The sequence below is a fragment of the Olea europaea genome, chromosome 8 (assembly GCF_002742605.1).
Source record: "Olea europaea var. sylvestris chromosome 8, O_europaea_v1, whole genome shotgun sequence".
NCBI classification, from domain to species: Eukaryota; Viridiplantae; Streptophyta; class Magnoliopsida; order Lamiales; family Oleaceae; genus Olea; species Olea europaea.
The window spans coordinates 131992-145732 of record NC_036244.1 but is presented as its reverse complement, the minus strand read 5'-3'; the positions used below and the strand labels follow the sequence as shown (position 1 = coordinate 145732).

Here is a 13741-nt window from a genome sequence, read left to right as displayed (position 1 = left end):
TAAAATAATATAAAGAACCCCGTTACACGCCATTTTGTAGCGTCAAATCCCAAAAATTGAATCATCCGTGGAGGAATGGAAGGAGCTGTATCGTCGTGCATCTTCTGCCAAATCGCCCGCTCTGCCACCTCAACCACTCTTCTCCACAAGGTCAACCCCCAGTCGGCTCCTCCTTACCCACGGCGGCGCAAAGCTTTTATCGTTTCAAAATAATGAATTCTGCGCTTTTTATTTATGCAGGATGATAGGGTCGTTGCTTTTCAAGATATAAATCCATCTGCATTCAGGTCTCTGTCTAATTTTTCACATTTTCATTTGTTTTCAGTTTAAATGAGCATTCAGGGCGTTGCTGTTGATTAATTTCTTCCAAATTCGACGTTGCTGATTATAAATGACTTTTATTTGGTATTTATCATCTTTTTGTTGGATTGAATTGGCTTTTAGTTACTTATTGCAAGTTTGCATTTGCTGACTATGGAGCTAATATTGGATGGAATTAGTTGGAAATTCAATGACAAAATATAATTGAAATAGATATGATTATGCGGATTATTTAGAAACCTAAGTGCACATATTCTTTGGAGGTCCAACAATCAATTTTCGTCTGGGAAAAGGAAAAACAGAAAAGAAAAAGTAAGTAGCTTATCATGGACGCTTGTAATTTGGTTGATTAAGAATCAGTTTTGTGGCTTTAGTAAGGTTTCTATCTCCACCTTTGAATACTTATCGTACATACTCTCGACTTTGAATATTCTGGCTTGAAAACAGATTTGTTCCAAATGATTAATGAGTTCAAATGCAACCTCATCTGAAACACACACTTTTGTGCTAGTGGCATGACATAAATATGTCTTGTTGAAACGTGAAGAGTGCAGTATCTGAAAATAGTACTCATAAACTATTGATAGTGTATGGAGTTCAGCATCAATGGTGAGGGACACTCACCCTCGAGTGAATCTGCAAGAACTTTTTCATGTTTATTTCTTAGCTTTTCAAATCAAGATTGGAGACAATTTAATAGAGGGAGAGTTTGACATAAATAATTCTTTCCAACTACAAATTTCCAAAAGATGGGTTGTATAAGCACATTGCAGTGCGGATTTTGAGTTCCCTCATTTTCTAGAATTTCTCCAATCTGAGATTACAGTCTATCAGTAGTTGCAATGTAGGAAAGCAATTAGTTGGGCAAGCTTAATCAAAGACTTTTGACATGGTTTATTGTAGGGTGTACATGATGATTACTCACTCCTGTTTTGCATTTGAGAGTTTCATAACTGTGTGCTGGTAGTTATGATCTATAAGCTTGATTGCCCATAATAAGGAAATGACGATATTCATTAGTAGTTAGACTTATATGGCTGATGATTAGTATTTTCTTCTACATGTGTGACAGCCCGAATCCTTGACTATTCAAGTGTCATTAAATAAAACTCAAATTCTTTCATAAGAACTAAAATAAGAACACGAAATAATTTTTTTCTTCGATAAGTAAATAAATTGTTTTTTTATTATGTAGCTGTGAAAAATAAATAAATAAAATAATTCAAATGTAACTTCTAAATTAGAAATTTAAAGTTGTGTTTTAAACACAAAATAATTTAATAATCCCAGCGAGTTGTCATCTCCACGTTGACTGCCTTGAACCATCAATTGTCCAAAAGGAGGAAATATCATAGAGTTATATTTATAAAATCTCAATAAGTACGCTATGAATTATTATCATATATAATTTGAAAGAGCATAATAATCATAATCAACATAATGGAAACATAAGAATTTTACCGAGCATAGATGCTAAGAATTCTTATGTGTAGTACTATTAAACTCCAATTCCCTTTGCATAATCATAATCATATTGTACCATATGGAACCCATAATAATTTTCTTGAAACATAATAATAATCCAACATGGGTAGCGTACTTACAGTGAAATTTAAAAGAAAGAGTAATAGAGATTGAATAAATCTGCTTGATCCCTTTATAATTTCCACCTTGGCTATGTGCATGTATTTTATTTGGATTGAAAAATAATATTGAGTGGTAGCATGTGAATGTGAATGAGGAGCTTAAATAGGACAAGACTAGGCATACATAATTAATGAAAAATCCATGATGCTGGAAAGGCTATTAATTCTAGTATTGAAAATTGTTGTTCCTTGAAATTTGTGAAATGAGCAAGAATCTCTCTCTCATTCCTCACGTGAATACTATATTCTATATACACATGCATTCACACTACACATTACCTTATGTTTGGTCAATTATGAATATGACAAAAAGCATATTTCATGGATTTTCCATATAAGGGTTTGACCAAGCATTCATCCCTTCTTCAAAGCAAAAACATGTGGGAATTTGCATTTATACTAAGTTTATGATAGGTACCACCCAGAGTGCTGTAGACTTTAATGGAAAAAACAAGGAAATCAACTGTGAAAAGAGACTTGTATTAATGGAAAAATTCCAATTACAGAAAGAAAGAAACAGAACCGAATTAAAGATGACCGTTAGAGGTCGTATGACATCCACTCTTACTGAAATATTCTTTTTGCATGCCTATCTCTTCCCAACCCTTTTCTATTTATAGACTACTACTAACCGAATTGCCTCCTCGCTCTTTACTCCTAACAGAATTTGTTATTTGTTACTGCCCCTCCCCCCTCTTCTCTATTCTTCTAGAATAGGTATGCTTAATTGGGGGCTTATCAATTACCCCCCCCCCCCCCTTTCACCCCCCCCCCCCCAAAGGGGGACAGAGATCCAAAGACTTTTTATTAGGTAAAAAATTGTCCAGTCGTTTATTGGTTTGGAATCTTGCTGTTACTTTGTGGACCTGTTATTTCATCTGATTAATTTCGTGTCCTTATAGTCAGTCACATGCTAAATGTGGGGCAGAATCTAGTGCAAAGAGACGCACCTCACGCCAAGAGATACAGGTATTCCTTTCCAATGCACCAAAATGGAGCCATATCCTTCTTTATGCCTCCACACTTACATGTGTTTGATTTGCAGCACTCTGTGCTGATATATTCTAGACACTCTAGAAGAGCTTTAATTATTTTAACATTGGGATCCCAAGATTTAATCAGTTTTTCATTTGATGGCTATGAGATTCTATACTGAACCTTGCTATGTTCTCTATTTATAACTAAAATCTTTAAAGGGTTTATTGATTGATTTTTAGGGGCTGATATATAGCTCTGAATGAAAATAGATCAGCATTACTATCTAATTATCATAGTTTTTAGTAAATTTATTGACGTAGCACACATTCAATAAGAGCAAGATTTTGAAAGAAAGAGGAAGAGAGATGAGAAATAGAAGAAGAGATTCAATATCAAAATTTAATTATTACATTGCATAAGTTCCTTTCGGCTTGTTTGAGCCTCATTATATAAAAAAAAATGCATTCTTTTACAATATTTTGATATCATTTCAACCACACATTCTTCAATAAAATAATATTACACGTAAATCCAAAACTTTCCCTTATTTTTTAACCACATATTTTTCATCAATACACTATTCAAAAATTCATTTTTCCTCCAAAATGGGGCTCAAACAAGGGCTTTATATATGATTTAAACTAGTCTAAATAAAGTTGGAAAATACAAGAAAATTTATTAAATTAAAACCTAATTATGTTTCCTAAAATAAGTATCCAATTTGCCAATCTGGACAGTAAATAACTAATAAAATACTAAAAATCTATTAAATAAAACATTTTCTAAGCTAAGTATCGAAGTTAAAAAAATGTAAATTAAATAATATCTCTACTAGGATTCCCATAATTTCTTCTCGACTGAAAGAATTCGACTCTGACAAGATAGGTTGCAACTTCATTCTCCAACGAGACCAATTTGTTGTCCTGACCAATATTGGAACTGAACTCTTGACAACAATAAATGCGTACCTCATACCAAGGAGGGAGATCTTTGTTATTGACGACTTGAACAATAGATTGGTTTTTGGAACTGAAAAAATAAAAATGAAAAATAAAATAAAATAATAAAAAATAAATAAAAATAAATTCTAACCTCTACTTAGTAGCACTGTATTTATTTTTTATTTTTTTTTAAACATCTATTTGATCTTGAAAATTTTTGACATTCAGTTTAACTTTTCTGATTTATTAGATTCGGTTTTCATCAGCCTCCATTAAACAGTGTCAATCATCTGCACCTCCATTGTTTTGCACTTCCCTTTATCCCCAGGTGAGCCTTTGGTCTGGATTTATTCTCATTCTATCTATTCTCAAATATTTTTTTCTTTCTTTCACCTGACAAATATTCACTGTTGATCTATTTTTTTAATTATTTGAAAAGGTGGAAACGGGTAAAATACTCGTCTTTGGGACCCTTTGGAGGATTTATTGAAGCTGATAAATTGTTGGACAGGATAAAGCCTTTATATCCTCTTTGATGATCTGTTCTCCAATCAATCTGATTTCCAAATGTGAGTCTTTGCAAACCCAATTTTCTAAAATAATTTCCCCATAAAATTTGATAGAGATTGTGATTTCCATGTTGTGATTATTTATCTTCATATTGCAATGGAATAATTTCTGCAGGAAAGCCTTTCCATCCACGAATTTTTCCAAGATTTTTTGCATGACAAAATACTTTGGTGGTTCTCTTGAGGTAGTTTTTTATTCTGAGAAAAAGGCGAGTCCTTTATCCTCTCTGCTGAACCAATGTTGTGAATTCAAAATCCACTATAGAAGTACTATCCTACTTGGGTGAACAGCTAAAACTGAATTCTCTTTGTTTCTAATCTTACATTAGAAGGTGGTTGTCAGTGTGAGTGCTCAAGATCTGCGATATCTTTCTGTATAGAATTGAATTACAGTATCATAATTATATGTCTGAAAGTTTCAGTTTTTCACTCTCATTCTTGCTACTAAGCTGCTCTAAATATAACACACAGAGAGAGAGAGAGAGAGAGAGAGAGCGCATTTTTTCCTGTAATCTTTAGTTTGGGTTAAAAGTGCAACTAAACTAACTAGTTGTACTATGAAAGATTTATTGATAGTACAAACGTGCACGTAGTTGGCTCTTCCTAAATATGGCTCCTCGTCATTCTGCTATGTATTATTTATCCTATGGCTGTTCTCCACATAGCACGACTGTGCTTTATTAAACACCAATAATATCCTACACGAATATGGAGTTAACCCACCTTATCCTCCAAAACTAGAGCAGGAAATAAAATTACTTCCAATTACGCAAGTAAATAGTTTAAATCACACTTGGATTTTGAAAGTCATGCAAAATCAAGAGCCAGGAGTGGTCCCATTCAAAATTAATTTAGGAAAATTTCACCATGCGATCTCATTAGTCTATTTCGGATTAACAATAATTATCTGGTTTGTCATTTGAAGATCATGCATGTTGGCTTATTATTTAGCATTTTCGATCTCATGTTACTCAATAATATCATGAACCTAAGGCCAGGTGGGTCGTAAGATGTGGATTTCTTTTCTTAGCAGGGAAAGAAATTATGAAGGTGAAAGCTTTTTTTAGGGTGCGTTTGATTACAAAAATGAAATTTGCATGGAAAGATAATAAATTTTAGATTATTCAACTGCTTAGAACTTATTTATATAGAAATTAATAATTAAATGTATTTGATTGATTTAGTTTTTAACCTAGAAAATATTATATTTATCCATTTTTTATGGGCGGATAAATGAGAGAGAGAGAGAGTGGATAGATAGTAGCGAAAAAGAAATAGTTAATTACCTGAAAAATTAAAATCATCTCTTCCTAAAGAAAATATTTTCCTTGTTTTTTAGGAAGATATGATCATGTGATCGAAAGTTGGAAAATATTTTTCATGAAAAAATTTGTCAATCAAACATCCCAAAAGTAGGAATTTGGATGAAAAATAACATTTTTCATGAAAAATTAAGCCAATTAAACACTCATGTGTTTGATTGTAAGTATGAAATTTACGTGGAAAGAAAATAAATTCTAGACAATTAAATTGAGTAGAAATTATTTCCATGAAAATTATCAATTAAATGTGTTTGATTGATTTTATTTTTAATTTAGAAAATGTTATATTTGTTCATTTTTTTATTGATAGGTAGATGAAAGAGAAAAAGATGGTGAATAAAAAAATTTGTTCATTGTTTTCAAGAAAAATATGGGTTTGTGACCAAAAGTAAGATAATATTTTCCATGAAAAAGATTGTCAATTAAAAAGTACAAAAGTATGAATTTTGGTGGAAAATTAACGCTCTCTTAATTTGTTTACTAAAATTTGGGAAAAAATAGTTCGTTAAGAATATTTGGTAATTGTTTCTCGGTAGGTAGGTATAAGCAATGTACATATCTTCTACCAGATTTTCTTGATAAAGTTACAATCTATCCCAACATGCGTGGTTCTATTTTTCACTGGATTATGATCCACCTTTTTCCGATGCTTTATAATCATTGAACAATTTGACAGGCTGTTCTCAATTCTTCAAGCAATGCATTCAACTAAAGTTCGCTACTGCCTTGAGATGCTGTTCGAAAATTTGCCTCTTCATTTCTCCTAACGACAACAAATCGTTTCTTGGTTCTCCATGTTTCTAGTTTCTACCCACAAATCTGAGTTTTTTAAACTTTTGTCTTTGAATAATGTTCGGCTTAGCTATCGAAGTCCACTAAAAATTGTATCTTGCTCGTTTAAAAATAATATTCTTGAAATCTTAATGTTCACCTTACTTTAAGCAAATTAAATTGCTAATTTAAGCTTGAGTCGGAAATTATATGAAAACTTGAGGTTCTATACTAAAAATTCAATTTTCTTAAGAGTAGTAGTCCAAATCCTTAATCTGACGGCAAGGGTGACGGGTTTTTAGCAAGAAATATGACTTTTATTTTTCAATGACATGGGCTATTTATCTTTAGTAGCTTTTTAGGTATGTAGGGCCTATAGTTTTCAATTAATTTAAGGAAAAATATCCATATTTTTAAGATATGCTTTTAAATTTTAGAAAAAAAAAATTGTTGAATTCTTTCTAAAATCAAATGGTCACATTTTTTGACATCTGATAAAATTTCTGTGATCTATAATAAATCAGAGATTAGGATCACAATAAACACACAATTTATGATCATGGTTACATACTAATCATAAATCGCACAAGGTCATAGTCACAAAGACATTTTGTAGGTCATAATCTCGTATTTTAGTTACAAAGCATACGTTCAATAGGTCACAAAATATTTACTTGTCGTAAATTATTAAATTAATTGATTACAATTACTTAATTTCACCCCCAAACATTAAATAGGCCGAACATGGTGGACTTTCAGAATATCGAGTAGTCCAGTTTTATGGGCTTGAGTCTCAAATAAAGAGCCATTGGGTTTCATTATTTTGTGATATCAACTTTATAATTTTAGATTTTGATAAGCTCTTCAATTTAAACATAGATAAAGGGTAAATTTAACTCTCTACATTCTCTTTATTAGTCTATTTATATATTACTAGTAGTAAAAACGTACGTTGTACATCCTATATACCAGACGAATGATATGCATAATATATTCTTGAGTGCTAACAAATATTTTTGAATGTAGTTGATATTATTGATATATTGCTAAAGGGAAAACTAAAATGTATGTATATATATAGCACTTTTTATGAAATTATGTACATAATGTGAAAGGTTGAAAAAATTGAAATGTAATATTTTTAGTAGAATAACATTTCTTTGTGCACAATATTTTATGTCAACGTCTATAACTTTTCTTCTTTTTATCTTCTATTTTTAGTCTTTTTCAAGACTTTTGTTGTTTGCATTGAAATTCCACGAAAAAAATGTGAAATATAGTTGTTCATGAGATAATACATGTTCAAAATGTATATTTCAATAGTAGGCATTGTTTACTTTGCATTGTTAATGGTAATTGCTAGCATAGATCTATTGAAATTGTTTGCTCTTGAATTTGAATAGATATCTTTCATCATATGCTAGAGTTAATGGATTGCGTGGAAGGAAAACTTATTTACCAACATGTTGCCCAACGATTATTTCTGAATGGATAATATGTTATTTAAAAGCACAACAAATCATTCTTGTTCCGTTATAAAGATCGTTGGATGTGTCCAAATTTCTTAAAAGCATCACTACAATTTCTTTTCAATATTAACTTATGTGGTGAGATACTATATGGCAACAATGTATTTAGGGACTCTTCTTGATAAAATCCGATTTGTATTTAGATTCCACACAAAAGCTAAAAAATGAGAATCAAATATGAAATGAAATTACAAAAAGAAAAAAGAAAAAAAAGAAGAAAAGAACATACCTTGAAAATGAAGAGCTAAAATTATCAAATATTAAATTGAATTGACAATAAATAAAAGATGTCAAAAAATTACTGAATTCTACCACTTATACAAATAATTGGTATACTTAAATTCATAAAATTGAATTTTCATCATTTTTTCTTTTTGAATGACAATTTCAAATACATTATAAAATTATTATTTTAACGTAACTAAGTTCTTTTCTAGATCTATTTAAATATAAATATGTCAAATTAATTTTTAAAAGTAAAGTATGTATACATGTGAATATTAAAACGCAAAAATGGTGCCTAATTTATATTCGTTAAATATATCCAAAATCACAAAATATAAAAAGTGATACTCATTTAATTTGTCAAAAGTAGTGACACATTTAGTCTCTTGCTTTGGTTTGTCTAAATTCAAGTAAACATATTTGATTCATTTCGATTCAATTTGATTAGATTATGTATTATTGAAGGCATGAACCTCTTTTTCTAATAATCTTGTGAAAGTTGAGAGGAGTAATAATAAAATATATGAAAATAATTGGTAAAAATTTAAATTTAAAAGTTAGTTTTCTAAACGTGCTTTGCACATGGTATAATAACACAAAAAAATTTATAAATTAAACAAAGTTACTAAGTCAATTTTAAGATCTTCAGTGTTTAACAATGTCAATATTTTTAATAATATTTATCTATAATATAACTTTAATAAGTATCAATGATACTTACAATTTTTAGTATATAGTATAACACTATTTTAACATGACGACATTAAAATTTAAATATACACTTTTTAGTACGATAATATGACTGAAGTTTTATCGTTATAATAGACCAAAAAAAAAAAAACTTTTGAAATGCCGACAAAATAGTTAGACAAGAAATTGTGGGATGGGACGTAAAACTTTAATTATTTGATTATGCAATTAAATGATTTGCATAATTAATTTTTAACTATAGTTTGTGAAAAAAATAAGTTGGGAGGTTATCCATTCAAGAGCCTTCTTAATTAGTATTCATAATTTAGTAAAAAATAAAATAAAATAGAGTTTTCCTATAAATTAATGGTAACAATAATAAGTCATTGTAAATTTCGGGAATGGCTATAATCAATAAAATTAATAACTCAAAAATTATTAAATATTCTATAAAACTGTGTATTGAATCAAACTTGTAAGTGTTAAAAATTCTAAGAATATGATCACTTGAAATTTGAGTGAATCTAATTTTAAATTGATAATTTTATGTTTCATTCAATGTATAAGTGAAAAATATGCAAATTTTAATAAGCATCAAACTGCTTTCCAAACTAATTAAGAACTTGTACATAAATTCGTTGCAAGTGACAATGTGGCATTAAAATTTCTACTTCTTCAAAACTAATATTCACACGCTGTACAATTTTAACAATAATGAGAAAAGCATGTCCATTAATCAATGAATATCATAAAGACAAAATATACAAAATTCAAGTTGAACAAACATAGAAAATCTTTGTATTGACTTGGATAATTAGATGCACGTAAATTTCAATTAAAAAATGGAGTATTTGTAGAAAATAAATTCAAAACTAACTATCTAATATAATAAATATTCACATAATTTACACTATTGAAAAACATTCATCATAAACAAAAATATAAAACAAAAAAATTATGATTGGTTGTTGTGTTCTATAAAAAAGATTGGTCATCATTTCGATCAAAAGAGACCACATTTAGATTTCCTATCATCGTAGAAATAATATAATTTTGATCAATAAATTGATAATTAGTTACTAGCATATTATACAGCAACAATTATTAATAAGATTAGAAAGAAAATAATTTATAAACACATATTCGATTTGTGATCTATGAGTGATGGATTACGAACGGCAAATTCATAATTGAGACTTGAAGAATAAGGGAGTTCTCAGTATAATTTTTTTAGAAATGAAATACTATTTTTAATATGCATTATTAGGCTTGAAAAAATTTAATTGTGTAAGTTATTTTATTTTATTTTTATAAATTCCATTTATTTTTATTAAACTACTTAATTTAATTATGCCATTTCAAGTTAATTATATATATATATAGTAATATTGTAATCTTTTTAATTGTATGTAATAATGTTTTTTGTTAACTATGTACTAATAATTGTGTTTAGTGGAAATTAATTGACTTAATATTTAAAAGCAATAATAATTATTATTATTTATGTTATTTAGAAGAAATAAATTGAATATGAAGGATATTGTTCACTATAGATATAAAAATTTAAAAGTAAAATGTGAAATCAAATGTTTATCATCTATTCAAACAAGTTATTGAAAAATGACTTTCTGTCTCATGGTTTATCAAATTAATGTAAATTAATGGTGATTAAAGAGCTAATGAGTTGTTAGAAAAAAATTTCATCTAATACTTCTCAAGTGAATGTTAGTTAAAGAAATTTTTTTAATGATTACGTTTTATTTTCATTGGAATCTTTTAGGGATGCAAGATTCTTTTAATATATAATATTAGGTTAAAAAATATATAATTTATTATTTTTATAAATTTTATATATTAATATTAGTTGGCTCAATAGTTTATGCCATTTCATGTTAATTATATATGTAGTATTGTTATAATTTTTATTTTATTTTTACATAAGTTTTTATTGATCATATACTAATAATTATTAATAATAGCGTTTAGTGGATATTAATTGACTTAATCTTAAAAAATAAGTAATATTAATTTTAATAGTAATTGAATTTAGTTGAAATCAATTTAATTTTAAGGGTATTATTGACCATAAACATAAACATGTAAAATTAGAAATATATATTGGACATAAAGCTAAATATGTAACGATAAAATAGGAAATCAAAAGTTTCTTCTCAATCCTCACTTTTAATATATTGTAGAAAGATGTAGATGTAGATGTAGATGTAGATGTAGATAAAGATTACATTCAATATATTACAAGTTTGAATATTCTACTTTTATATTGTTTAAATTATATTTANAAAAAAACTCCATGTTTTGAAATAATTTTGTATAATTAAGTTCATGAGTTAAAGATAAATGACCATTTAATATTTATCACATGATAAATTAGCTTCTCAAGCTTTTAGTCTATTACAATACTTCTCAAGCTTTTTACTCTATTGCAATACGAGCAGGGGCGGAGCTACGATACCAGTTCAGTGTGAGCAAAATTTTTTCGACGTCAAACTTCGAGATTTTGGTCATGAATTTAATAATGATAAAAAAATAAAACAATATTCACATAGCAATACTAATACTATAAGCAATTCACATTCACATGGCAACAAGCCAACGTATTCATCAATTCACAACTTCATTCACAAAGCAATATGTACTATTTCAAAATTCCAGTGATAGAGAGTAAGGATGTGGTCGGTTTGCGTTTCCATTTTCTATTTTGAGGGACTATTTTCGAATTATAGAGAATGTGTTTGGTTTGTTATTTTCGAAAAACGGTTTTTCAAAACAAAAAACTAGAAAATGCAAAATGGTTTAAAATTTTTAGAAATTGTTTTATAACATTTATTCAATTAAATTGATTGTTTAGTAAAACATAATAATTTTAAGCTAATATATTACCAGATAATATATATTTTCAACTTGGTGAATTTACTATTTTTTCTTGCTACAAAAATAAAATAATAAATAATAAATGTTAAGAAATTGTTTTATGATATTTATTCAACTAATTTGATTATTTAGTAAAACATAATAATTTTAAGCTAATACATTACCAAATAAAATATGCTTTAAACTTTATGAATTTACTATTTTTTCTTACTACAAAAATAAAATAATAAATGTTAAGAAATTATTTTATGACATTTATTCAATTAATTTGATTATTTAGTAAAATATAATAATTTTAAAATAATATATTACCAGATAATATATAATTTAAACTTGGTGAATTTATTATTTTGAAAGTATTGCTGAGCATCCCTTAAAAAAAAAAAAAATTCGAAAATGGCATGTTTTGAGCGTTTTCCGCGTTTTTGGTTTTTTAACTGAAAATGTCCAAAACGAAAAAAGATCGTTTTGCATTTTCAGTTATAAATTTTTCCTTGTTTTCGGAAACAAGTGATCAAACGCGTTTTGGGAGTTTTCAAAAACTAAAAACAGAAAACTGCTAGAAAACGGCAAAGGGAATGCCCCCTAAGCAACTTACAGTGTAGGTAGTGACGTGCTGCTTCCAGTTCAAGCAATTGAAGAGCTGCTAGATTTATATTTAAAAAAAAAAAAACCAAATATTATTACAATTCATACAAATCAGAATAACAAAAAATAACCAAAAAAGCTTCAAAATGACAAAATCAAGGTCGATAGAATTTGGAAATTGGGGCTTCACCTTCAGACAAATCAAACCTTCTTCTTCTGTTATGCTGGCTGTCAATTGCCGCTGGAAGAATCGCCGGAGCCGCAAAGGTTACGGTGCAACGCTGCAAGCCTGCAATGGAGGTTATATCAGGACCTTACGGTTTTAATTCTTACGGAGCAAGAAGTTTGTCCCTCGGGGAGGAGGTTGAGGTTGAGGCTGAGGCTCTGAGTAGTGGCGACGCCGAAGTAGGCTGTAGATGGGTGGAGTTGCGGAGGCCAAAGGAGGTCGGAGAGCGAATGGTTGAAAAATGAAAATCGAATGGAAATTTGGAATTGATTCAATTGAATGTGAATGGCTTATATTTTGTAAATGGGTCATGGGTAATGAGAGAATCATGTTGGGCTAATGGGCTAGTGGACTTCTCGGGCAATTGGCTTGAAGGGAATTAACACTTCAAATTTTTTTTTGGGCCGTTGGGGTGGGCCCAAAAGTTCATGCTCGCATTGGACTCCACCCCTAAATACAAGTAAAGACTAAGAGCTTGTTTGGTATAGTTTAAAAACCAATTAAAATCAATTTTTTAATCTTTATTTCACTATTTCAGCTGTTATTTTTGAAATTCTTTTATCATAGGTAGGACCTATTTTATCTGTAACGATCAAAAAATCAATTATCAAAATCCTTACCAAACAAGCACTGAGAATCATTAAGAATCAAGATCTCCTCTACAAGCATAAGTTATTGGCTCATGAACCAGCTAATCCAATTCAATTCCATCTTCCAACTGGATTCCCACTTGATGACCTTACCACTAACGCATATGATTAAAACCTTTTTCTTGCTCTTTGTTAATTCCAATTGTAATCTTTACTTCTTTTCCTTCGCCCGTTATTAACAATCTGCCGCTATCCAAACATGAAGTTAAATAAATGAAAGGTCATTGAATTTTATACTTGGTTACTAATTGCTCATCCGAAAACGAAATGAATGCTCACTGATTCATTTATTTAATCATTCATCACCATGGTAATTTCCGTTTACACAATTGGCAAAAAATTCCACATGATATATGAAAAAATGATGTGTCACACGAAATCAGTTAATCACTC

At 29.0% G+C, this 13741-nt stretch overlaps 1 protein-coding gene across 1 annotated transcript; it reads left to right on the top strand.

The window, feature by feature from the left end:
* LOC111399180 (bifunctional adenosine 5'-phosphosulfate phosphorylase/adenylylsulfatase HINT4) lies at positions 1-4888 on the top strand. The gene is made up of 7 exons (XM_023026451.1): positions 1-150; positions 241-324; positions 2685-2778; positions 2870-2936; positions 4137-4214; positions 4326-4455; positions 4571-4888. The coding sequence occupies exons 1-6, from the start codon at positions 76-78 to the stop codon at positions 4420-4422; spliced, it is 495 nt and encodes a 164-aa protein (XP_022882219.1). The 5' UTR covers positions 1-75; the 3' UTR covers positions 4423-4455; positions 4571-4888.
* Positions 4889-13741: the final 8853 nt, after the last annotated feature.

What these genes read in the sequence shown, in the direction of transcription:
- LOC111399180 (XM_023026451.1), top strand. Translation starts at nt 76, where the DNA reads ATGGAAGGAGCTGTATCGTCGTGCATCTTCTGCCAAATCGCCCGCTCT. An exon ending in ATCCAAAGACTTTTTATTAG is followed by an intron (nt 2,779 to 2,869) that starts GTAAAAAATTGT and finishes GTGTCCTTATAG; the next exon opens with TCAGTCACATGCTAAATGTG. An exon ending in CCTCACGCCAAGAGATACAG is followed by an intron (nt 2,937 to 4,136) that starts GTATTCCTTTCC and finishes CTGATTTATTAG; the next exon opens with ATTCGGTTTTCATCAGCCTC.